General features: G+C 43.6%; 2 protein-coding genes across 2 annotated transcripts in view; both read left to right on the forward strand.

The window, feature by feature from the left end:
* The first annotated feature begins 4,295 nt into the window (after positions 1-4,295).
* On the forward strand, positions 4,296-4,544 carry Ctxn2 (cortexin 2). Its single transcript, XM_052181474.1, has one exon. The coding sequence runs from the start codon at positions 4,296-4,298 to the stop codon at positions 4,542-4,544; it is 249 nt and encodes an 82-aa protein (XP_052037434.1).
* A 6,364-nt stretch (positions 4,545-10,908) lies between these two features.
* Positions 10,909-27,466, forward strand: part of Slc12a1 (solute carrier family 12 member 1) — a 78,846-nt gene continuing 62,288 nt past the window's right edge. Inside the window, 5 exon segments of the mRNA XM_052183467.1 lie at positions 10,909-11,316; positions 17,423-17,554; positions 18,070-18,145; positions 23,342-23,437; positions 26,558-26,697. Of these exon segments, the coding sequence (XP_052039427.1) occupies positions 10,909-11,316; positions 17,423-17,554; positions 18,070-18,145; positions 23,342-23,437; positions 26,558-26,697 (852 nt within the window).

Here is a 27,466-nt window from a genome sequence, read left to right on the forward strand (position 1 = left end):
GGGTGAAGAGGTGGAGGGGTGAGGGTGAAGGGGTTGGGGGATGAGGGTGAAGGGGTAGGGGGTGAGGGTGAAGGGGTGGGGGGGTGAGGGTGAAGGGGTGGGGGGGGTGAGGGTGAAGGGGTGGGGGGCGAGGGTGAAGAGGTGGAGGGGTGAGGGTGAAGGGGTGGGGGGATGAGGGTGAAGGGGTGGGGGGATGAGGGTGAAGGGGTGGGGGGGTGAGGGTGAAGGGGTGGGGGGGGTGAGGGTGAAGGGGTGGGGGGGGTGAGGGTGAAGGGGTGGGGGGGTGAGGGTGAAGGGGTGGGGGGGGCGAGGGTGAAGGGGTAGAGGGGTGAGGGTGAAGGGGTGGGGGGATGAGGGTGAAGGGGTGGGGGGTGAGGGTGAAGGGGTGGGGGGGTGAGGTTGAAGGGGTGGGGGTGAGGGTGAAGAGGTGGAGGGGTGAGGGTGAAGGGGTGGGGGGATGAGGGTGAAGGGGTGGGGGGGTGAGGGTGAAGGGGTGGGGGGATGAGGGTGAAGGGGTGGGGGATGAGGGTGAAGGGGTGGGGGGATGAGGGTGAAGGGGTGGGGGGTGAGGGTGAAGGGGTGGGGGGTGAGGTTGAAGGGGTGGGGGGGGCGAGGGCGAAGGGGTAGAGGGGCGAGGGTGAAGGGGTGGGGGGATGAGGGTGAAGGGGTGAGGGGGTGAGGGTGAAGGGGTGGGGGGTGAGGGTGGGGGTGGCTTTTGTAACTAGCTAGGGAGGGATTCTGTAACTAGCTAGGGAGGGATTCTGTAACTAGCTAGGGAGGGATTTTGTTTTAGTGCAGTCAGACAAATGAGCTGAGTGGTTCATTGTTGCTTTTGGAAAACACATTTTTTTGTTGTTGTTGGTTTGCCATTTTAGTTGTTTGGCAGGTTTTACTAAGAATAACAGAGTCGGGGCTGGAGAGATGACTCAGCAGTTAAGAGCACTGACTGCTCTTCCAGAGGTCCTGAGTTCAATTCCCAGCAACCACGTGGAGGCTCATGACCATCTATATTGGTATCTGCTGCCCTCTTCTGGTGTGTCTGAGGACAGCTACAGTGTAGTTACATACATAAAATGAATGAATAAATCTTTAAAAATAAATAAATAACAGAGTCTATAGGTTAATTACTAATCCAAGGCCAACTAGATTGCTTCTCCAGTGACCAGCTATGACCCCCATGCACATGTCTCCTCTATAATGTCTTTAAAATACCTCACTGCATTCTGTGTAGGCCTTTTCTATGCAATGGCAAGACGAACAAAGCATTGAAATTGCTCAGATGTTCTAGGTTCTGTGATGTTAATTGTTCCAGTAATCAGACTCTGAGGCAGAGTTTGGTGGCCCAAATGTTTATTTTTTGCTTTGTTTTGTTTTGTTTTTGTTTTTTCAAGACAGGGTTTCTCTGTATAGCCCTGGCTGTCCTGGAACTCACTGGGTAGACCAGGCTGGCTTCCAACTCAGAAATCTGCCTGCCTCTGCTTCCCAACTGCTAGGATTAAAGGTGTGCACCACCACCACTGCCCAGCCCAAATGTTTATTAAGAAGTGCTTTGGGGCTCCAAACTGGAAAAGAATGGAGAATGAAGCAGATGTGGACAGAAGTTGAGTTGTGATATGTACCCAAAATGTGCTCAACTGAAACCATGTGGAACTCTAGAGCTGGAGGCTACTGAACAGCATCCTTCCTAGGAGGCACACACCCTTGGTAGGGCAGTTCTCTGCAGCTGAGGCAACTCTTGAAGGAAGGAAGATAGCCAGTGCTGGGGATGCTGGCAGCTGCTGGCAGAAAGTTCCACACTACAGGCACACTGTAGTATCCACCACCAAACCAAGGCTACCAGCCCCTCTGCTTTTAGAGGTTTATTTTTATTATCTTAAATTATGTGTGAGTGAATAGGTGCACACACATGGGCTCTGCTTCCCTCAGAGACAAGGCACTGGGTGTCCTGGAGCTATAACTACCCATGTATGAGTTGCTGCCTGACAAGGAAGCCAGAAACCGATCTTCGATATTCTGCAAGAGTGGCACCCCTTCCTAACCATATTATTGGCTTCTCTCACCTACACACTCCCAAAAAAATGTTAAATGTAGCTTACAAAGACCATTAATTTGACAATTTTTTTTAAAAAAAAAATCAGAAGCAGAAAATATTGCTTAATATTGTTTCCCATGCTTCTTACAAGATAAATAACAAAAGAACTCAGCCTTTGGCAAGATCACTCTGAATTACTTAAGTAAGGCTTAAAAAATAATTTTTTAAAGACAAAGCACACTTTTATTTGCTAGGGCATTAAGACAAGTTGGTGGAAAGATGTTCTACAAAGGGATTTTAAAATGTTTTACCCTTTTGTTGACCAAAAAGCCAGCCAATCAACACAGCAGAAGTAGGGGGTATTTCTTCCCTTGGTAGTTGGAAGATAGAGCTCTTCTCCAATATAATCCTTTCTAAAATACAGTGTTTATCTCTGCTTTTTTAGGTTGAGAGCTCCAAGCCTTCATATTACTCTCTCCATTCATTCTTACACATTTCTTGTTCTATCTTAGTCTTTTTTTTTAAGTTTATCTTATTTTATGCATAGAGATGGTTCCTACATCTGTGTCGCAATATCGTGCATGCCTGGTGCCCTTGGAGGCCAGAAGAGAGAATCAGTTCCCCTGGAACCAGGGTTGTAGACATTTGTGAGCTGTCATGCGTGTGTGCTGGGAATCAAACCCCATCCTCTGCAAGAACAAATACTCTTAACCACTGAGCCATCTCTCCAGCTCCTTCAGTTGTTTTTCTGAAAATGGGCAAGGAGCTTCATTTTATTTAAAGTCAACTTTGTTAAAAATTTAGTTGCAGCTTTAGAATATCAGTCATTGACAAGGGGGATGGGGATGAGAATCGTTTAGAAGGAGGACTAACCAGCTGTCTTAAAGTTAGCTCAATTACAAATGACACACAACTTAAACTTGGATTATTTAGGGCAGTAGTTCTCAACCTTCTTAGTGCTATAACCCTTTAATACAGGTCTTCATGTTGTGGTGAGCCACAACCATAAAGTTATTTTTGTTACTACTTCATAACTGTAATTTTGCTACTGTTAGGAATCATTTTGTAAATGTCTTATATTTCCAATGGTCTTAGGGTACCTCTAAGAAAGAAAGAGTCCTTCAACCCCTAGAGGAGTCATGAACCTCAGGTTGAGAACCATTGACTTAGAGTTTCTGAAAATGAATGTAGATGTTGGGAGGTGGTTAATGCCCGCAGATATTGTGCTTATCTCTTTGCAGTTATGATGCTGGATATTGTCTATGTTCATGTAATTTTAAAAATATCTTATCTTTGAAAATGTGATATTTAAGCCAGGTGTGGTGGCTCTTGCCTGTAATCCCAGCATTCGGGTGAGCTGAGACAGAGAGATTGCCGTGATTTCTGGGACAACCTGAACCATAGAAACTATAGAGTGAGAAATTTTCTCTTCACACACACACACACACACACACACACACACACACACACAGGGGTAGCACTCATCATAGAGAAGAAACTAAGTATGAAACTATGCAAACCAGAGTTGAAACAAAAGAAATATATTGCAGCCTCTTAAAGAATCAGATTTTATTTCAGACAAAATGGGAGAGGTCTGGATAGATGATGACTTAGTAGTTAAGGACACTGACTGTTGTTCCAGATGGACCAGGGTTCAAATCCCAGCACCTACATGATGGCAGCTCACAACTGTCTGTAACTCCAAGATCTGACACTCTCACATAGATATACATGAAGGCAAAACACCAATACACATAAAATAGAAGTAAATAAGTTTTTAAAGGTAGTCCTGGAGAGAGACCTTGAAGCTAGGACTTTAAACAGTGGGAACAGTTTATACTCATTTTATTTGTGCTATTACCTCCACGTGCAAGCATGAAGGGAAAACGAGATGAAAATTCAGATCAAAAGAGCAGTAGCAACTGCCTACCATTGAATCAAAGGCTTCTGTACTAATGGGATGACGGTGATGACCACGCTTGCCTTTCTGTTTATCTAAGTATGCAGGCGTGCATCTCTGTGTCCATAAACAATTCTGCATTTACTGCTATGAAGTACACATTTCCAGTGCCAATTTCATCCTGATGTGTATCTGATACCTTCAAAGGTTGTTGACGAATAAAGAGGGCTTGAAAATAACTGCTTTTATAACTTCTTGTCCAGTTACCACACATTGGATGAGACTAAACTGGGTCCACTCTGTACCTAGGTGGAGAACTGATTCCTGCAGCAACTCTGAAGAGCCACCACGATGCAGCCGTGAATGATGAGTAGCACCTACTGTGGCAATTCTTCAGCAAAGATGAGTGTCCACGAAGTCTCTGAATCCTCCCTGTCTCTGGAGCAGAAGACCGGCTTTGCCTTTGTGGGCATCTTGTGCATTTTCTTGGGACTTCTCATTATCAGATGCTTCAAGATTCTCTTAGACCCCTATAGTAGCATGCCCTCTTCTACATGGGAAGATGAAGTTGAAGAGTTTGATAAGGGGACCTTTGAGTATGCACTTGCCTGATGGTGGTTCCGATTCATGGTATTCCCAGTTCCACTGAGACATGTGATAGACACATTTGTAATTAGTTTGCCTGTGCTGCTGGAGAGAGGGTCATTCCATTCATGACATTCAATAAACATCTGTGATTGATTTATCCACCATGCTGTGTATAATCTCGTGTTTTCCCTGATCTTTCTCCTCAGTGGAGGTTTCTAGTCGTAGCGTGGAAACCGGACCTCTTCCACCATATTCCCTCCTCTGATATCTGCCCATGCTAATGAGCTACCTGAGGAATTTTGCAAAGCAAACCCATTTACCCTCTCCACACTCCAGGCTGGAGTCACAGCATAGCTTTAGTGACCCTTGTGTTGTATGACACTATGTCTTGGAGAGACATGAACACAGTTCTTCTACTCAGCCCAGTGACAGACAGGGCTCACTTCTAGGAGTATGGGTGAAGGTTTATTTACAGGAGCAGAGATGACACAACAATAGTGTGTGACCAATATCCCACGCCAGTGTGAGTGTGAATGAGTGCCAGGTCACATAGGCTGGGAACCTGGAGCTCAGGGCACAGCATGCAGTCAGCTCCCTGGAATAGAAAGCACGTCCAGAAATAAAGGTCTCTTTAAAGCAGCTCATGTGATCTGAACCTCTTCTGGGCATCTCAGCTTGTCTGAGAGCACCTCTCAGCAGTTCTTACTGCTTCTGTACATTTGTGGAAGGAACGAATTAGGGTATCTAGTCAATTTCAGAAATTTTCTGAAGCCTTTGGGTTCCTTAAAGGAATGTTTTACCTCTCCTTAGAGCATTCTGTGACTTGAGGAGCTTCTTTCTAAGATGGGATCTTGTCTCAGAGGAAATTGCTGCACAACACTTGGGCTCAAAGGCCTTTCAGCCCCAAAAAAGAAAGAATTTTATTCTTGAACAGGGATCATAGGCTAAAAAGTTCACAGTGGGACAAACTCAGAAAACTAACAGGCAAACTTTGCAAGCTTGCAGAGATGTGAAGGTTCTCAGAACCCCATTCTTTTCTGCCTTGAAGAACCTCCTATGATGAAATCTTGTGGTGCATGCAGAGCCCCTGCCAGTCCTGCCTCACATGGACACTGGCTGCACGACCCTCCTTCACGGCTAGCACTAAACAAAAAGCTCCACAGCACCCTGTAGGAGGGACAATTGTACTGAGGCAAGGTGTCCGGCCTGCCAGCACTGGAGACATGACACCAGGAGCCAGTTGTTTAATCTCAGTGGACTTCAGAGGAGAGATGGCCATAGGGTGTGAAACTATTCTTGGGGAGGCATGAACACATGTCTACTCGCTGCCAGTGATAGACTTGTAAACCCCAACAGCCTAAACATGCAACAAGTATATCTATCTGCAAAGTCAGAGAGATAAGGGGAAGCTTGAACTTATCATGCACATTCTCCAGGTTAGGGGTCAGGATTCCAAGGTTGGCTCACCCCAGCACCTAGCTTCATAACCTAGAAAGGGACTGGAGAGCAGACAGTTTCCACATCCGTGAAACAAGGGTGAGAAGCCTGGCCTGTGTCTCTCAGGAATGCTGGTGAGAGTTTGGAAATGTAAAGAATGGAAAAGCACTCTGAAAACTATAGATCAGTAAATCAATCATCCTCACCCTGTCTCCATACTGCTCCCCACCCAGCACGGAGGTCACACATGCTTCTCCCACTGAGTTTGGCATGATGGGGATCTGAACTCAGGTCTCTGCTCGCACAGCAGGCACTTTTCCCATTGAGCCAGCTCCTTGGCCTCTCCAACTTTTTGTCAAGACTCCTAATCATGTCTGTGGCATTCTAAAATAGCAGGCCCAGAAAGATGCCTGACGGGCCTTTTGTTTGTTTGCTTGCTTTCTCCTAGTAGATTTATAAAATATCTATGTTGGCTACGGTTCTCCTGTTCCAAGTCTTGATATCAAAGATGCTCTGGGTGTCCCAGGTGGTACAGAGAACCTCACATCCACTTGGTAATCTGGCCCAAGAATAACTTGGTAAGTTGAGCTCAGCTGACCTTGCTGGAAGGTATCTGTGCTCAAACACAGGGCATCATCTCTGTAATATATGGGTTTCTGCAGTGATCCCCTAAGAGTTATGTCCAAATCACAGAGATTCCATTTGCCCCAAGGACAACATTCACTAAGACGTTCCATTTCACAAGATCAGATTTTTATTTCAAAAAGAAGAAAAGAAAGAGAGACGAAAGAGAGAGGAGAGAGAAAAGGGAGAGAGGAGGAGAGAGGAGAGGAGAGAGTGAGAGAAGCAGAGAGGGGGAAGGAGAGGGATAGGGAGAGAGGGAGGGAGGAGGAGAGATACGATCCTAAGGAATGTACCATTTCAGGTGATCAACTCCCAACACACTGCCTCATCCAGCATCACGCTGACAGGAAGTACTTGATCCATGGCTTTTATTTTTCATTTGTGCATCTTACTCTTGGGGGCTGGGGTGGGGGTAGAAGAACGGTCATCATCTGTGTTTGCAGAGTGAGAAGTGATAACTATAAAAAGTTGGTCATACGTGAGATATAATATGGAAACTTAAAGAAATGTTAATGCCTCTACAAATAGATGGCCAGTATCATACCCAGATCAGCCCCTATTGCCGCACACAAGAGCCCGTTAGGGAAAACAGGAAGAAAGATGGTGTCTGTACCTCCAGTTTCCTTACCCACCTGCCTCAAAGGCTTGACTTAAGCTCACCATGCAAGGTTGACTTCATGAATGATGTCATCTCATCCATAACCCCTAACTATCTCCCAGACACTCTAGAAGGTCTGAACCCCCTTAATGAAGAACAGAAGCTATCATTTCTCCGTTAGCGATAAGAGCCTCAAATGAAAATGTCTGCTTGATGGAAGACGGAGACTGAAACTAATTCATACACACTGAGGTCAGAGAGGCATGCAGCAAGAAGAAGAGACTGACTCCAGAGGTGCTCCCAGCTTCTGGGGGTAGGAAAGAGGCTGAAGAATGAATAAGGCACTCCTGAAGGCAGGTGAGGGCTGGGTGGTGCCAATCATCCTGGTACAGGGAACAGAACTTGTTTTGGGTCTCAGCCTCATCTCAGCAGTTTATTGATCTATTAAGTATCCCAACACCCCCTACCTGCATCTGACACCTGACCCCCTATACTGAATGCCCTTCCTCTGAGTGAGAGTTGCAAGCCCCTTATTGAAAAAATACATTTCTTCTATTAAAATGGTCTTCATGAGAAGATCAGGGATGACGAGTTTGCTCAGCGGGTAAACGCACTTGCTGCAAGGCCTGACACTTGAATTTAAGCCCTGGGACAGACATAACTGAAGAACAGACTCCCCCGAGGGTGTCCTTTGATCTCTATATACACCATATGGTGTGTACACTCATACCCCAACACACAAATAGATAATTGTAAAACCAGAAAAAGAGAGAGATCAAGTTACAGCTGTCTCTTTATACTTCTACTTCTGACAGAACCTTATAGTGTTAGCTCCGTTTGGTACCAAGGCACTCAGCTGGCTAAGAGCAGCAGCTGGACCTTCCTTCGGCATCTGCATGTCCCTTTTACAATCTTGTGTTTCCTCATTAATTTACCATTCCCTTCAGTTTAATAGGCATGATTTCTATCCCTGTCTTTAATGGTTGGTCTCAGAACCATGAGTGTGAGTAAAAAAAAAAAAAGTTACAAATAAATAATAAATATTACTAAAATATTGCACTGCATTCAAACCCCTCCTATTTAGAGACAGACATTAATTAGCTCATGTAAGCTTCACACTAACTCAGCGAGTCACATGCTGTTAGTGTCTGCATCCTCGTTTGCATGTGAGGACATTAAAGCACACACGGCGACTTATTCTCCTGAGTTGCCTCAGACAGGAAGTAGCAGGGCCAGAATTGAAGTCGAGGATTCTTCACTCACAGCTCACACTTAATCTCTACGTCACACCACAGCAGAGCCACCCGAGCAACTGGAAATCACTTGGATAGCTTCTTATTAGACCCAAAGAGGACTCATTCAGTCATCCTGATTGAAAACCAATGACAGAGCCTGCACAGAGGAATTGCATGTGCCGTCTTAATCACCAGCTCACAGGTTGGAGTCGAAACGTCTTCTGAGCAAAACTCAGAAACTAGATGTGATAAAAATGCTTCCTCCACAAGGAGGCTGAAAAGCCAGCTAGTAGTGCCCCTGGGAAGTGGGCCTGGCTTGACTCAGGCAGCCTAAAGTGGTTTACATTCTCGGCAGAGATCGTTTTAATACTTCACCAATTCTACCCTCAGTCTGCTCGCTTCCTATGCAGAGAGGCGGTGCAGTAAGGTCAAATAATTTCAGGTGACATTTCCTAGCCACAAAATATTGAGGCTGTCTCTTGGTATTTTGGTTCCTATGCTGAGCAATATGAGGTCACTAGGTCTCATCAAAAATAAGATGATGAGCTAGGCCTCGTGGCAGAGGTTGCTTTCAGCTACTTGGGAGACTGAGGTGAGGAGGATGGTGAGGCTGTCTGCAGGAGAGTGAGCTCAGGCCAGCACAGGCAAAGAGACGGGGTGGGAGGACTCAGTGGTAGAGTAGTTCTTAGAATGTGTGAGGCCCTGTCTCAATTCCTATTGAGAGAGAGAGAGAGAGAGAGAGAGAGAGAGAGAGAGAGAGAGAGAGAAGAGACAGAAGAGACAGAGAGAAGAGTCAGAGACAGAGGCAGAGATAGAGACAGAGACAGAAAGGCAGACTGTGGAACTAAATTTATCTAGTCCCAAACAAGTGAAGCAATATTATTTGAAGGATTTGTTGTTGTGCAATCTGTGAATTAAAGAAACTTTATTTTGTTTACTGTCTAAAAGGATTAATGATTTACTACCAGTTACTAGTTGATGTGTCACTTACAGTTCCTGGGGGCTAATGACTGGCGGGGCTTCTCCCACAATCCCAGGCCAATGACTGAAAAGTCATCTCTTTCAAGAAAGTTTTTAACCAATGAGCAGAAGCCTAAGGTTGTGGGCTGAAAGCTAAGGCCCCATATATGCCCGCGCAATGCTAGTGTGGGTCACTCAGAAGAAGGCTGCTGGATGGGACGGGTAAGTGTCTGGGCTGGGCAGAAGCCACACTTCATATCCTGTGGAAACAGAGTCTGAGGATGGGACAGAAGGCGTCAGGGTCTGTGAGAAATTAAATGTTCTAAAAAGCTAAGAGATGTGGGCTGCACTGAAAATTTCACCAGGAAAGATTATTTAAGACTTTACATTATGTGTATTTGTTTGTTTGTTTTATCCAAAGAAATGCCTTAATTTACTATGCAAGAACCAAGCTTTTGTTAATACTGCTCTCATTTTCTAGTTTTCTTTGGAAAAAATCTAATTTTAAGGTATTTACAAAGAAATATTACTCCAAAGACAGTATTTAAGGTTGGCATATACTGCAGAATTGTGAAAATTAGCGGGTGGTTTATTGAACTCCTCAAACATTGCATTAAAAGGGACCACCAGTAGAGCATACGTCTTTACTGAGAGGGCTGTGACTTATTTTTGTAGCCCAAACACTCAGTTTTTAAGGTTTCCATAACAGCATTTACAAAAATCACAAACGTGTGAGCAAATGAACTGTTTCAGAGCTACTGAAAAAAAATCTTAAAATTCACAGAACATCATTTTAAGACTTATTTTTTGCTTTTTTGGTTTTTGTTTGGTTGTTTGTTTTAATTTCATATTCTAAAATATAACTTTTTATGTGTTAAACAGGCAAAAGTTTTTCTGGGTCAAATTTGTCATTGATGATGTGCGGATTTTTTTTTTTATAACTAGCAAAATACACTTTTTAAAGTTTTTGTATATCAGATGAGGGACAATGCCATCAATGTAAAATGCTTTGCAGTTCTAGCACTTAGACTCTCTGCAAACTCTCTTACTGTCCTCGATTACTAACATGCTTTCTAAATGTCCCAGTGACTTCCAAGCAAACATGACCAACAATCACATGCTAGTGACTTCAGTAGAATTTCTGTTGGTGGAACCCAGTCCCTTCCTATTTGTTAGCGTTTCCTCGCTCAGGTAGCAAGGGTTCCAGGATGAAAAACTTTTAGTGTAACAAACTTAAAATTATACATCATATGAAGGAAAACTATACCTCAAGCCATAACCCTTCTTAAACATGTTTGCATTGCCTGGAACAAATATACATTTCTCTCTTTAATAGTGGCTTTGAGGATCATTCTGAAGATTACATGGGAGACCACACATCAATAATACATCAGGAATCTAGCTATTGGGTCGTCTAAAACCAAAGCCAAGTACTCCATATTATAGCCATACTAGTGTCTATTTTGAAGCAGAAATACATAGATTAAAACAACCACCACTAAAAAATAGGTAGTTCCAAAGCAGATTTTGGAAGATGTCGGTCAACATCCCTTCTAACCCAGTGCCCAGTAGCGCCAGTCGTTTTCAGGTCCATGTCATAAACGAGGGCCACGGCAATGATGCAGCCGTGAGTGACAGCGCAGACCCCCCACATTATGAAGAGACCTCTTTTGGGGACGAAGCCCAAAACAGACTGCGAATCAGCTTTAGGCCTGGGAATCAGGAGTGCTATGACAATTTTCTCCAAACTGGAGAGACTGCTAAAACAGACACCACGTATCACGCCTACGACTCTCACACAAACACATACTACCTGCAAACCTTTGGCCACAACACCATGGACGCCGTCCCCAAGATTGAGTACTATCGCAACACAGGCAGCGTGAGCGGGCCCAAGGTCAACCGGCCCAGCCTGCTGGAGATCCACGAACAGCTAGCTAAGGTAAGCATCCTTCCATGCCATTCCCTCGGGGGTAAAAACTGCACTTCGGTGGTCAAAGGAAGAGGGCTGGTCCATGCCATCTATCCTCCTTATGCCGCTGTCTCTGGTTCCCAAGAAACAGAAACTGTACAAAATGTACTTTGTAAATGTTTACTAACTTGGGAAAGAAGTGCAGACTGAACTTAGGAAGTTGGGCAATGTATCCTATGGTGTTTGCAGTAAAGGATACTCAAGTCCCACTGGGCTGACTGCCACACATATTTCATATTGTGGGGGCCAGCCTGTGGTCCAGCCTTGGTTGGTCTTAAGACACAGCTACTCTGGAAGCTGAGGCAGAATTATGACTAGTTTTTCTATTTTTAAAAGGAAGATCAGAATTGCATAAGATTCAGCCCTTGGAAACTTGATACTTTTGCCTGAGGCTCCTGGCTCTTCAAAACTGAAGCCGAGAAGCACAGAAGTAGCCAAACTTCTTGCTTAAAGAATGCAAAAGAGTTCCAAAGTCTGTGAGAGACTAATCTATACATCATTATTTAAAGCTTAGATTTCTTCTGTGACTTTCTCAGAGATATGTTAACAGATCCTGCCTTTCTGACAGCGTGTAAAGAACAACATTTTTTGGTATGTCTCTGTGTGTGGTGTTGTGCATGTGTATCTATTCGCATGTGCCTGCATGTGTGTTTGCAGGTGTGTGGCGGTTGATGTGGGGCAGCTTCCCCAGTTTCTTCACCTTATGCATTGAGGCAGGCTTTCTCACTTGAACCCCAAGCTTGCCGATTCAGTCAGTGTAGCTAGCCAGCTCCCTCTGGAGACCTCCTGTCTCCATTTCCTCAGTACTGAAAACACAGATGGGACACCACATCAGTCTCTATGTGAGAGCAGGAGATGCCAACTCTGTCCCTCACACCTACCAGCAAATGCTTTACCTGCTGAACCATCTCCCCAACCCTGAATATCACTTTGTGGGCCATGGCTGCTCTCTGGGAAGATAAGGGAATATTAGTTTCGAATGCTTATTTACTGACAGCCAAGCTTTCAGGAGAATGAAGGATGCAAAATTTATTTCATGATCTCTCATTTATTCATTTATCCATTCTAGTTCTTAAAAGTTAAAAAAAAAAAAAAAAGCAGGCTGTTTAAAGTTTAAAAAAAAAAAAAAAAAGGCTGCTCAGATCTTTAATCCCAGCACCCAGGAGGTAGAGGCTGAGGGACCTCAGAGTTTGAGGTAAGCCGGGTCTACAGAGTGTGTTCCTGGAAAGGCAGGGGCTACACAGAGAAACTTGGTCTTAGAGAGAATTGGGGGGGAGGGTTGACAGAACAAAGTTAGTCTCCTATTGCCCCCAGTGCGACTCAGGAGGGGTTCTCTCAGGAATGATTCTGGTAAAGGCACTGGTTCTTCCTTGAGTTTTTTTCTCACCTTTTCAGAGGAAAAACATCTCCAAAATCTATTCTCTGAGCTACAGGGAGCACAGCTCTCTACTAAGACTTCCAGGGGAAGAGTGGGTGCTCTCAGTCCGCTCTCATACACTCACCCCACAAACCTTCCTCATTTACACCCTCACCCCACGAACTTAGGTACTAACCTTAGGGTTTGTCTGAGATATCTGGTGCTTTAATCAAAAGAAAAAGATAGCATCTTAGTTATTCAATATCAGCTTCCATGAAGGGTTTTTTTTTGGGGGGAGCGTAATTTGAAACTTCAGACAAACTGCTTGTCAGTTTCTCTAAATGAAGAGAAGGAAAGAAGACTGGAAGGGACAGGCAGAGGGGACAGGAAAGAAGCGGTGGACGGAGCGGGGACGTGACATGACGACTCTAAGTTCTGGAAGGGGCAAAAGGAAAAGGTAAGCATTCCCAAGGAGCTTCCAATTGTCTGAAGAAGTAAAAAGAACCAAAAATGTCCAGAAAAAGTTGTGAAACTCTGTACACTACTCTTAACTTGTAAAACTGTCCCCTTCACTAAAAGTAATAACAAATTTAAATACTCGTTCATCCATTCCCACAATTTACAACAAAGAAAAATAATACTTAGCCGGGCGGTGGTGGTGGTGCACGCCTGTAATCCCAGAACTCTGGGAGGCAGAGGCAGGCAGATTTCTGAGTTCGAGGCCAGCCTGGTCTATAGAGTGAGTTCCAGGACAGCCAGGGGTATACAGAGAAACCCTGTCTCAAAAAACCAAAAAAAACCAAAAAAAACCAAAACCAAAAACAAAAACAAAAACAAAAAACCCCAAAAACTTTAGCCTTTATTAAGAAGAAACTGGAAGCAGGGCCCGGCTGTTCAGGTCAGGATTTCCAAGTCAGAAAATTATGACTAGGGTTCTCCAAATGGGTAAAACGTGGGTACAGAAGGAAAAGTTCAGGACCCGCCTGGGTTACAGACAGATTAGGATCAGCTAGAGCTACTGGGTAAGACCTTGTCTCAGAACTAAAGCTCAGATTTAGAACAAAATAAAGCAAACAATCAAAAAGGCTTAGTGATAGTGTGCTTGCCCAGAATATATAATACTATAGGTTCAGTGCCCAGCACCATTAAGGAAAAGGGTTGGAGTTTAGTGGAAGGCATGTTCTTAGGACCAACATTCTAGAGGGAAACACAGCTTATTTGTAAGTTTTAAACCCCTGGTTTATGGAGATCTTTACACTGGGGGAGTCATCTCAGAAGCAAGAGTTTTCTTCCAGTGTGCCTGCCGATCGGAGCTGCCTTTGACACGGCACACTGGGCTGTTTGAGATGCCTTAACACCTTTGGAAAGGACAGCCTAAGACTAAGGCATTGGCCTTGTTTTATGCTGTGCTCTTTTCGCCATAGGCTAGACTGTGACGATCTCCCCACATCAAAAATGCACAATGATTACCCGGCATCTGATTAAGGATTAATCTTGCAGTTTTACTTCATAAAAAGAACTCTGCTTTCAGTTCCCTTTAGGTTTTTATTTATTTTTAGTTAGATTTAGATTGCATGTGATTGAAGCTGCTTTACTTTTTTTTATTGGTGAGAAAATCTTGTATAACTAGTCTTTCTCTTTAAATACGCTTCATTTTCTCTTCTCTGAATCTGTAATACACAAATAGAAATCTTGGTGACTGGGTGACCGTTCCATAGATTTAAAAATGCATCTATGAGGGACTAAGGATAACTAAGGGTCACCATTTATGGAGGGCAAAGAAACAAACTAATTCAAATTGTAAAGAAAGAAAAAAACATGAAGGATGCAATCCCAGAACTTTCTACCCGTGAGACATTAACAACATCCAGATGTCTGTGAACCTCTAGGCAGAACTTAGCAACCTTTAGGTCCCCACAAATCTCGACTCAAGTCGCATTCAATATTTGGGTGAAACATTGAATTTACTATTGTTCTGCTACACAAAGGAAACGCTTATCAAAAAGTAAAACAAAGATTTGCTTTACCACATAAAAGGCGATTCTGCCTTAAACTACTTCCAGGTAATATTAAAAAAATCTTGGATGTGTTCTCATTCATCTTTTCTAAGAAAGCAAACATAGATTGCTGTTGGACAAGCCCTGGACTAACTTCATGTAAAATTAGATTCCATGTGTAGTTTCTAAGGTGCAGAACCCTTCTGCTCCTGTGTATCACAGTCAGCCAAGAAAATTGCATCGGCTCCTGTAAATCTACTATTAAACATTAGTCACAAAAGGAAATATAGTCATAAAAATTCAAGGTCACTGGCCTTGACATAAATATACTTAAGACTTCAAAACACTAGCAAGTTTCATATATCTATGAAAAGAGTTGTCGGTCCTACATTGACCCTGCTTTTGAATAATTTAGAAACTCACTGCTGTACTGACTTCCACGTGTGGTGACTTCTCTGTCCTGCACTCAGATAATGTTCTCTAAGCTTTCTAAAGTCCAAGTGATGGGCTAAAGAACCATAAAACTGTGATCAGAAATGACGGCCATCAAGAAAAAAATTTCTTCATCTAATGGAGAAGTTTAAATATGCAATTTATTCTTTAAAGACTTTATAGGTTGTTGTGGGTTTTTTTCCCATTATTAATGCTCTCATTCTCCAAATCTAAGGGTCAGAGTTGCCACTGGGGTTCATCAGAGAGCACAGCAATTTCCCAGACCAAACACAGGGATTACCAGAAAGTATAGGTTTCATTCCCAAAACCATGTCTAAAAGGGCAAGTGACTACGGCTTTCCCATGCAGCCCCAGCCATAGGAATAGTGGTAATCTAGAATATCGGTCATCATAAAGGTAGTCTCTTCAACTAAGTAGAAGAAATGAGGTCTCCAGGCAGACAATCCCTTCACTCATATTAGCACAGCTGTCATTTTCATGCTTTTGAAGACTGTAAATTTTAGTCATGGGAAGTAAAAACTGTCACTGGGACATGACTCCAGGCAGAAAGCACTTGGAGCATTACCTGGAATGGTTGTGCAGGGCTGAGTCCAACTGGTAAGAGAGAGAGAGAGGTCGGAACAGGAGACTGCCTCTTCAAGTGCTCTGAGGCCAGTCAGCCTGACATACCCACAGGACAACAAAGAAACCCTGTTTCAATCAAGAGAGAAGGCAAAGGGGATGGAGAGATGGCTCAGCGGTTAGGAGCACTGACTACTCTTCTGAAGGTACTGAGTTCAAATCCCAGCAATCATATGGTGGCTCACAACCATCTGACAACAAGATCTGACTTCCTCTTCTGGAGTGTCTGAAGATAGCTACAGTATACTTAGATATAATAAATAAACAAATCTTAAAAAAAAAAGAGAATCATGATTTAAAAAAAAAAGAGAGAGAGAAGGCAAGGGCCATCACCCAAGGTTGTCCTTTGACCTTGACACACATGCCTCGACAAGTTCTTGTCTGCATCCTACACACAGACACATGCACATACACACATATATCATATCCAACACAAACTCATGCATCATACATAGTCATACACCTGCACTCAGACATACAAACACACATACATGCAGACATCATATTCACACAACACAAATGCATATATTATACATACTCACACACCTGCATTCATACACACAAACACATACACGTATGTACACACAAAGGCAAGCGTATAACTCATTCATAAATACAGACACATACACAACACTCACAACTGAAAGTAAAATTTGCACATGATTGCTAGCTGCTTTATGTTTCTAGAATTTATTAAAAGAAAAACACTTTTTTTTTTTTGACTTTTTGTTTTTTTCGAGACAGGGTTTCTCTGTGTAGCCCTGGCTGTCCTGGAACTGACTTTGTAGACCAGGCTGGCCTCGAACTCAGAAATCCGCCTGCCTCTACCTCCCAAGTGCTGGGATTAAAGGCGTGCACCACCACCACCTGGCAGAAAAAAACTTTTTACTTGATGTGTGAAAAGTACCTAATGCTTTCACCAGAAACTGACTGAACTGTGTAAGCTCTGTTGAGGTAACCCACGCATGACCTCTAGCAACTGACCACTGGAAATGAGGCTAGTCTAAGCCAAGATGTGCTGTCAATAGAAAATGCACACTGACTTTTAAATATTTAGAATAAAAATACTTCTATGAAACCTTCCTGGTACTTTATACTGACTAATAGCTTGAATGGTAATATTTTGTATTTCAGCTGAGTGAAGTATAATCTAAAACCCCTTCCGATTCCAGCCCCTACTACAAAGTGAGGGACCATGACTGCTAACACACCTTTACATTTCAAATATCAGTAATACAATTTCCCATAAGAATTTCGCAATCTTACAATCTCTATCTAAACTAACCTATTTCGCCTGAAGATTTTTCTCTTTCATCTTAGCTTTTCTCCCTTGGCCCCATTGTCTTGTTTATCTTTTTGCATTTTGAATTCATTGAAATATGACCACTTTTGTGTTGTTAGTGGTTGGCTGGCCCCCTTTCTGTCTGCCATTCTTCAGCCTTGGCCATGGCTGGAAATAACTCACAAGGGGAAGCCATTAACTCCCAGGGTAAGGTACAATAACAAAATTATTTGCTGAGGTTACTGAAATGCTTTTTTCCCCCAGAGTTTTATGGCTATTGTTTTGATTTGGCTTTGAAAGATTTAAGAAATAGTTTGTTGATCCATTGCTATGTTTTGTTTTGTTTTGCTTTCTGTAAAAATGCAGAATGTGACTGTGGCCCCTGGTTCAGCTGACAGGGTTGCTAATGGAGAAGGAATGCCTGGAGAAGAGCAAGCAGAAGCCAAGGAAGAAGACATGGCTGGTGTTGTGAAGTTTGGATGGGTGAAAGGTGTGCTGGTGAGCAAAGTCCTGTGCTTACACTGAGAACCGTGTCCTAGGATTCTGTTCACACTGAGAGCCATGTCCTAGGATCCTGTTCACACTGAGATCCATCCCCTAGGATCCTGTTCACACTGAGAGCCATGTCCTAGGATCCTGTTCACACTGAGAGCCATGTCCTAGGATCCTGTTCACACTGAGATCCATCCCCTAGGATCCTGTTCACACTGAGAACCATGTCCTAGCATCCTGTTCATACTGAGAGACATGTCCTAGGATCCTGTTCACACTGAGATCCATCTCCTAGGATCCTGTTCACACTGAGAGCCATGTCTTAGGATCCTGTTCACAGTAAGAGCCATCCCTAGGATCCTGTTCACACTGAGATCCATCCCCTAGGATCCTGTTCACACTGAGAGCCATCCCCTAGGTGATCCCATAGGGTTCACCAGCCATCCTGGGACACCAGAGTTACTATGAAGGGTTGTTGGGCTTGGTCCTGGATTTCTTTCAATGCTCACTTTCATCCTCAGGTGCGATGCATGCTGAACATCTGGGGAGTCATGCTCTTTATCCGTCTCTCCTGGATTGTAGGAGAAGCGGGAATTGGTGAGCAATTTTCCCTCCTAAATAATTTTATGTAAATTGCAAGCTTAATAACCAACTTGGTTTGCCTTCAATGCTGCAGAAGATGAAGGTCACAGAAGTCATTTACAGTTGAGCACTTTTATTTCTTTCTTTCTTTCTTTATTTTTTTGCCTCTGACAATGTCAGGGAGGAGAGATGGGGCACTAACTCCCATGAGACTGGAATTTTCCAGTTTTCCCAGTGAGTGAATAGTCAGATGAATAGTTCTAGCCTTCTATAGAGTTTCAAGCATGTGAGTGGATAAAACATGTTCATTTCAAGTAACTATGGTCACACGATGGGATATATTGATATTTGCATTTTATTTACCTCGGACTATCTCACTCATAAAGACTGGCAAAACTTCACCAAGCAGAAAGGACTGGTGATAAACTGGTAAAAATGTATATACAAATACATATGTGCCCTGATTAATAAAGTGTTGCATTATAGAACATCTTTCAAAGGAAATAACTGTGCTACTGACACATACAAGCAGTAAAAAGCAAATTCTCAAAATATTCCCAACTATAAGCTTAAAATAATAGTTGAAATGGCTTCAGTCATTGTAAATGATAACTTACAATGTAGGTAACCAATTTTTTTTTCTGAATAGAAAAAAAAGTGATATTATTCCAGGAGTGATGACGTAATGCTTTTCAATTACATTCCAATGAAAATGTTCAGTTGTATAGATTGTTTATTTATTAAAAATATAAGATTTATTTAGAAAAGTTACTTGAGTTTTACCAAATTTCCTAATTTACTGTGATAATCAACAGTGTTATTTTCTATATAAGTGTGAAAACATTTGGATTGAGTTTTGAGGAAAGACGCAAAGGGAATATTGATATGGAGAACCTAGAAGCTCAGCTGTGTCTTCGTACACTGCTCAGGAAGATATCTCAGTTCGTGTATGAAAAGTGCCTGGTGTTACCCACCTCCTTCCCATGCCCTTTGAACCATCAGCTGACAACTGGGGCAGGAAGGCACCGCTCTAACAGGGAGCACTGAACCAGCCCCGTCGGCTTTTTTTCCATGTTTCTTGTTCAGCAGCTGCTATGTTCCTGACAAAAAGGCTGCTTGCTGGTTTGATGATGCGTAGCAAATGAATGCCTACAGCCGCGGGGTCCAAAATAAGTATATGCCATTCCATGGAAAAGCTGCAGCTTAATATTGCCAAGGCTTTGCTCCAGGGCTTCATGCAAAATTAGGTTTTTAAGGGCAGTTTAGTAACTTATTGAGATCATCAAGACGCAGTTCTTTGTGTGGAGGTGTGAGCCCAGACAGCCAACGGCAAGAGTAGTGCTTTCTAATGTATGTATTTAACACCCATATGTTTGGGCAACAATCTGAACTTTAATCAGATCTTACTCTGCTCTTCACAGCCAATCTAGTTTTACATTTATTACAAAGGCATAAAGGATCCTCTCTTTGCTAAGCAATTTGCCTCAGTTTTAGACATTGGTGTATCTAAACAAAATTGTTTCATTTGTGTAGTTGAATCATGCAAGAAGTCAGTAGAGTTCACTCTAACCTAACGGTGTGCATTAGGTTTTCCATTGGTTGGAATTATTGGTATTGTTCTTTCTCATGCTCCTGTAAGTCTCAGAACAGAATTTAGTGAGTAGCTGAAATGTCTCATCAACTTACATAGTTATAAACCTAAAACTAACTGGGTTAAGCCAACATTTGGTCCCATTTGGGTTTGTGTGGTGCTGGTTTTTCTCATGAAGTTTGCAGACTTCCCCGCTCAGTGTCGCAGACATTCCTTTCTAGAGTTTGGACTGAATTTATATCCTCCTTCAGGTCCTGGATCATTTTTGCCAAAACTTTCCAAATCTCCCTCTGGCACTTTCCCAGTGTCAGCATCTTTGCGTTCAAGACTGTTGTTTTCGATATCTCTTCTTAGGAGGGAGTCTTCTTATTGTGCTTCCTGCACTTTAAGGCTCAGTCTCTGGCACCATTTCATGAGGCAGCTTCTGTCATACACAAAGACACACAGACAAACAGACACACACACAGATAGACATACACACACAGACACAAAGACACATACAAACACGGACAAACACGCATACTTTGCCAGAGAAATGTCCAGCTGACCCTGTGTTTGGCTTACTTCTCTTTATGTTGGAGAAGAAAAGACACATACAAGTATTTCCTTCTTGCTTTAGGACTAGTTGAGGGGGAGGAAAAACAATATATTTTCAAGCCTGGACTCAGGAGATACACCAGGTGGAATCTGGTGGCAGTAGTTACAGCCCACGGGCAGCCATTGTGGGAATCTGTGATAGCCTGAGCTGCTGATGCTGTCCGGTTGTGCCTCTCTGCTGGATGGATACCTTGCTGGGCCAGTATCCTCTCCAGTTAACTCAACCATTATGCAGGGAAGCTGGGTGTGAACCGTGTATGTGACCCAGAGCAAGTCACACACACTCTTTTAAGTTTTACTTTGCAGCTAAAACATAGAAAATGAGTTAATTCTCCCTCAATTAAGTATTTGAAGATACAGCAAAAAAATCTTGCTGAATGGGCAGATTCAAGTTGAGATGGGCTAATGCTAAACTGTTCATCTTACTGGATGAGCAAAAGTTATCTAAGAGAGTGGAAGACTGCAGAAGTCTGGGATTCACTTCCAGAACTCTGAACCTAGCATATGTGGGCATTTTAAAAGGGCATCTCCAGCACTTTCTGCAGTAGGTCACGCAAGGATCACGTTTTTGAGGAACTAACACACTGAAAGCTCTCTCAGCTACCTTTCACCCAGGGACTTTGTTTTGTTTGTTTAATTGTGTGAGAGAAGCAAGCTTCTCACTGTTTTCAGATAGAAAGTGGTGGTCAAACCATCTACAGACTTGTATGTGGCACGGCAGAGCATGTGTGCAGCACGGTAGGGTGAGGCAGGGATCGCCCAGGAGACAAAGATGGAAAACTAATGGAGTTAGCCTGGGAGTAACATCATGCGATGCAAGCTTGTGGGCCCGTACAGTGTCTAGAGTGTGCCAAATATCCAGTCTCCAGCATCTGAAAAGCAAAATAATGTAGAGTGTCTGGGAATAAGTTATATTTCATGGCACCAGCACCTGAGGCCACACGGGAGAAGAGAAGGGATGCTCCTCCCGGTGTCGCTAGAACACAAAACACTTAGTGTGACTGTTTCTTACAACCCTTTCTAAGGAACTATGGCAGGGGTGTGGTGAAGTAGGAAGGCCTGCGATATGTGTATGAGAAAGAGGCACAGAGCAAAACCCTCTGGGCAGAGCTCTGAACTCCCACAGTCTTCTCACTGGAATCTGCCTGAGCTTCTTTGGAAGTTGATAATGGGGGGAGGGGATAAGTTTCCTTCTGTCCATCTTGGGTGCATTGTCTGTGACCTCGTGCATTAGACGGCCAGACTGTCAGGTTAACAAGAAAACGTGTTTATTCATGGATTGTGCACACACACGAGAGGACTCCATGGCGAGTGGTGATTCAAAGGAGTGGTTTGAACACTTGAAGAGAAGGGAATTTGAGTTTCCAGGGTGGACGAGTGTGGGTAGGAAAATAAGCAGAGAAATTTGCTAGAAGAAAAGGTTTGCTGGATTGCTGTGAAACCTTCTGTGGGCTGACAAGGGCTTGCACTTGTCCCTGACATTGATGTCAGATAATGGAAGCAGGAACTCATTCACACACGCGCGTGCCCACCTGCACACATAGGAAAGCTGAGAGATTTTCTTGTGCCTGCTCTGCTTGAGTTCACTGTCTAGCTTAAAAAACAAATCCTTATACCATGGTGATATAGTCTACCATGCTACATGTCTGCTTAAAGATACACACACGCACACACACACACACACACACACACACACATGCTGTTTATTTCTTGAAACTAAAAATTTTAGACGTTATCAGGTTCTCCTCATAATCGCTGCCCTTCTGAACCGCAGTCCTCCAGGGTGGCCTTGACATCCCACTGTATGTGTGTCCTGCATCTCTCACACTACCAACCTCAGCCAAGCGTGCAGGAGGCTCTTCATAAACACTAGCATTTATGAGTGCGGTGCGTACGCTGACAGAGTAATCTCTGTGGGTATTGCCCTTCATGCACCACAACAGGGACTTCATATAGCCTCTCTGTAATTTAACTACCATTTGGATGTCAGAAAATAAGTAAATTCTGACATCACACAGCAAATAAGTGAATGTAGCTAAATTTGGTTGTCTGACTTACCCAGATATCTAATGAACAGTTTGCTAATGAACAAAGACATTTCCTGGGAAAATTGGTATAACCTTCATTTACACTAACAGCTGGAGGCTGTGTAGAACGTCACCAAAGACCAGGTTCATCCTACATTTTGCCTGAACGAAATTGTTCACTTGGGGGCCACAGAGCTCTGCGCAGTCCAAATCTTGAATCTCTTAGTACCTGAATGGCGGTCCATGGCCAGCTTGTTAAATTCAAACTCGGTTCTTCTGGTGGCCACATAGGCTTGTTTTTTTTATGTAAATGACCCAGTGAGCCACCCCACCATTTAATCGCACTTATTTTTCCTCTCTCAACTGAGGTCTCGGTGTGATTATCATCGGCTTAGCTGTGACAGTGACAGCTATCACAGGCTTGTCCACCTCTGCTATCGCCACAAACGGATATGTCAGAGGAGGTAATTAAAGTTGTAAGCCAGATCTTCATGTGCAAGGTAAAGGCAACTCAGGCTCCACTAGCTCACCACTGACCTTTCTGGGGTGTTCTCGAAGGTAATAATGCAAGTTGGTTCCTTTCCTCCCGCCAGGCAAAGGGGCGCAAGACAAATGAAGAAAGATTTAACCTTTGTCAATTCCCCAACTTTCTCAATCAGGTTCCTCTCAGGCAAGAGAAAAGGTCAGATGTCATGTTTCCTCTTTCCCAGCCAGGGTAGTTTCTCTCCCAGGACACCAACAAAAAGTCAGCTTCTCCTTTCCAGGGCTGCACTTTAGGTGGGGTTGACTCTCGGATGCTACCCTTCATCATAACGAGTACCTCTTGGACCTGATCTTCATGCCAGGCACAGCAACTTTACCTTTGTACAAAGAAACCCCACTGGGCGGAAAGCACCGAACCTGAAAAGTTAAATGGAAGACGGTCGAGCTTGCAGGAGTAGGGAGTCCAAGGAGGAAGCGTGAAATGTAACATCTTCTGTCTTTCATTGCTAACAGGTCTTGGAGTTCTTATCATTCTTCTTTCCACCATGGTAACCTCTATCACTGGGTTGTCAACTTCTGCAATAGCCACAAACGGGTTTGTTCGTGGAGGTAAAATCCTTAAGATATCTAATATCCGCGTCACGTGCTACGGGTAGGCACAAGTTTTCTATATACTTTCTTACTGATGGGCACAAGGAAGTGAGGAGGAGATGAGTTCGGAGAGCAGCACGGTGAGTGAAGTTCGAGTCCACCCAGGCCGCGGCTAGCAGGATCCTGGCACGTTCCAGACCCTGCTCCAGATGAGCGGAGACCTCGGGGATAGTTCTTTTTTTCCAGGTCAGTCTGGACACTTCTTGCGAGCATTTATCAGGAAATGACTCCTCCGCATGGCTGCAGTTTTAAAGTACAGTACATTTCAGGTGCCTCCCACACTGTCGTGGAATGGGACCCGTTAGAACATTTCAGGTTTCTGCAGGGACACTGATCTTCCGTGACCGCTGCTTCCTGAAGTAATGGCGATTTCTCTGCCTGCCGGAGCCAACCACCTTTGTTGGGGGTTTTGCAGGTCTGGGAGTCATCATCATTGGCCTGAGCGTAGTGGTGACAACACTCACAGGTATTTCTATGTCTGCTATTTGCACAAACGGAGTGGTGAGAGGAGGTAAGCCGATTGACTTACTTATCATTATAAGCTGTGCTTGCATATCCTGTCTAGAGGTGTTTAATAACTAAACGGGAAGATTTTATGTTGCTAACTGGCCCCCAGGGCTTGAAACAATACAAAATAAAGCAACATTTAAATAATGGGGTAAAATTCTTCTCAATTAAAAATGAAGAGACCAGGAGAAAGGGCCCCTTTGATCCATTCCTTGTGAGGGATCCCAATGAGTTCTAAGTACCTAGGTGAGCTACACTGCTTCCCTCCTGGGCCCCCTCTACCTGGGTGCTCCCCAATATCCCATCTCATGGTGGCGATTCCCATACAGCTCTTGCACCCAGCCTTTTGGTTCTCCCTAAACACTCTGCTGCTGTTGAGAACCATCAACAAAAGGGAATTAAAAAAATAAATAAGTAAAACAAAGAGTTACTATCAAGTTCCCAGGAGCAGGCAGGCCTGTGTAGAAAACAAAATAGGTGAAATCTGTCCCTGTTCTAGTTGCCCTTGCCACGCTCATGGGGACACCACTGGGTTTTGCCTTTCTGTTTCACCCAGGTTCCCCTTGCTTAGGGTTTGATGGTAGTGGTGGATGTGTCTGGGTTTTATGATTTATTTTTGTCTTTAATAGTGTGTGTGTGGTATATATGTGGTGTATGTGTGGTGTATATGGTGTGTTTATGTATCTGTGTGTGGTGTGTATGTCTATGTCTGTGTCTGTGGTGTGTGTGGTGTGTATATGTGGTGTATGTCCGTGTATGTATGTGGTGTGTGTGTGTCTGTGTATGGTGTTTATGTCTGTGTCTGTGGTGTGTATATGTGGCTGTGTGTGTGTGTGTGTGTGTGGTGTGTGTTTGTGTGTATGTGTGGTGTGTCTGTGTAGGGTGTGTATGTCTGTGTGATATGTGTGAGTGGGGAGCAAGGCATTTTCAAATCAGTATAGGAGCTAGAAGAGGCCTGAAGATAGACTAAAGTTACAGATGGTTGTGAGTTACTTAACCTGGTGCTAGGACCTTGAGTCCTCTATAAAAACATTATACACCCTCAGCCACTGAGCCATCTCTTTTGAATGGTTTTGGTGTAGTGAGAGAATGTCTTACTCTGACCTTTAATCCATGACAATCTGCTTGCCTTAGCCTTCCAAGCTCCTTGATTACAGGAATGAGTGCCACCCCTGCCCCTCCCCCCACCCCACTCCACCACTTCAGGGCCTCCCAAACATCACGCTACCTACAAGACACCTTTTCTCTCAACTTATATTTTATTAATTGATTTTTAAAAGATGTATCTTATTTTATGTGGATGAGTATAATGCCTGAACCCAAGCGTGTGCACCATGTGTATTCCTGGTGCCCGAGGTGGTCAGAAGAGAGCGTCAGATGCACCGGAACTGGCATAGCATACAGCTGTGAGCCATCACGTGGGTGCTGAGAATTGAACCTGGGTCCTCTGCAAGAGCAGCAAGTGCTCCTAACCATTAAGCCCATTCTTCAGCCCCTGTTTGGCTCTTGTAACTGTCCAGCCAGTTTGCTGAGCAAAGTTAACTTTTAAAGACTCATGGAGATTTGCTCTATCAGATACTATGTTCCATCCTGAGAACTGATATCCACGGTGACCACTGGTCCTTCTCTGTAAAAGGTGGTTTTGTTCCTAGTTTGCTTCTCACATGTTGACTCTGCAGACCCCATGACTAGCTCCACCTAAGAAGTCACTGTGGTGTTTATAGTCTTCATCTGACTTGTTTGCCAGTTACTGGCTCTACCTATGAGGTGCTCCTGTTCAGTTTTCATGTCACAGGAGTGGGTGGCCATAGACAAAGCTATTCTTTAATGTTCAAGGAAGAACACTGATTCCGGGCCCTGCTCCCCAGGGTTTCCCTTCCGTTTCTCATTATTATTATGAGAATTCAAGCTGCATTAGGCTAAAACCAGAAAACAAGAGTGGGAACACACCCCTCCCACCCAAGACTGATGCTCACTTTACTCACTAGCTATCAGCAAAGTTCATGCAATAGAATGGGAATTAGAAGAGAAAAAGATCAACCACTTTGTTCTTATGGTTCAGGGTTTTATGTAACCCAGCCCAACCTCAAATTTACTATAGCTGAGGATAATCTTGCCTACCTAATTCCCCTACCCATCACCTCCCAAGAGCTGGGATAACGGGCTTGTGCCACAACACCAGTATAAGGCAAGTTCTGCCATTTTGTTTTCTACCCAGGTCTGTCAGTTTCTGAAAACTTTAATTCTAAAATTTTATTACTAATTTGGATACTGTAATGATTTAAAGGAAAAAAAGACAGCACATTTGGGTAAAGCTTACTGTTATTATTTATAAAATTAAATTAGGATTCTACTGGTAAATTTTGATAGATTGAAACTGTATTGTCACATAGTTTGCAGACTATGTACAGAGTACAAGGCAGAGATAGCCACAAATACACATGATGACATGGGACTTCCAAAATTATTAGGACTCCCTAACATTCTTCTTGGAATTATGACACTTGGACTTTAGAGACTGGAGACCTCTGTGTCCTGCTCCAGCTGACACACGCTGCTCTCTCGTCACAGGCGGAGCCTACTACCTGATTTCCCGGAGCTTAGGGCCTGAGTTCGGTGGGTCAATTGGCTTGATCTTTGCTTTTGCCAACGCAGTGGCTGTCGCCATGTATGTGGTAGGGTTCGCGGAGACTGTGGTGGACCTTCTTAAGGTAATTAAAACTTTTCTTTGTAGCCACAAACCAAACAATTTGGCTTAACTTTCTCTTACAGGGCCCTAGGGGATGGTTTTATGTCAAGATAAGAGGAGGAAAGTTCAGTATTAAGGCAGGCGCCCCAGGCATGACCTCAGCTGATCTGGCTTTGAGTTCAGCTCTCACCCTACCATCTGGGAGACTTTAAACCAGTTTCCTATCATCTGAAGCTTATTTCTAAAGCTGAAAGAGGAGCTGATGTTACTGCTTTGTGCATTTCACAAGAGCTCAGTACCAATCAGATAAAAAGGGTGTTTATGGAGAATGTGTAAAATACGAAGCTTCAGGTAGAAGGCGGGCATTTTTTCCTGCAGCCACACCGCTGTTACATACAAGGTTCCAAAGGTGAAGAAAGTTGGAACATGAGAACAACTCACTGTACAAAGAGGCCTTTCCTCGCTAGGCATCCCACCCGCCCTCTTGCTCTGGGAAGAAGCTCTGTGAGCCCATGTGGTGTGGCAATGCCTCACGTTCCTCTCATGCTGATAAAAGGTCTGGTTGAGTTCTGATGGTAAAAAGTACCTCTGTGGGGAAAATTACATGAATAAATGAGCACATTTTGTATTTCTTAAGGTATGCTCTCTTCAAGAGATGCATTACTGAGGCTGTGTTCTTTGTTCTTGAGTTGAACAACACTTACTTTTCGATAATCATATTATAAGCCACCCATTTTTATTCTTCTAAAATTCCCCTTGGCACATAAAAGTAATTAGTCCTTTTGCTAAAA

The sequence above is a fragment of the Apodemus sylvaticus genome, chromosome 5 (genome assembly GCF_947179515.1).
Source record: "Apodemus sylvaticus chromosome 5, mApoSyl1.1, whole genome shotgun sequence".
Lineage (NCBI taxonomy): Eukaryota > Metazoa > Chordata > Mammalia > Rodentia > Muridae > Apodemus > Apodemus sylvaticus.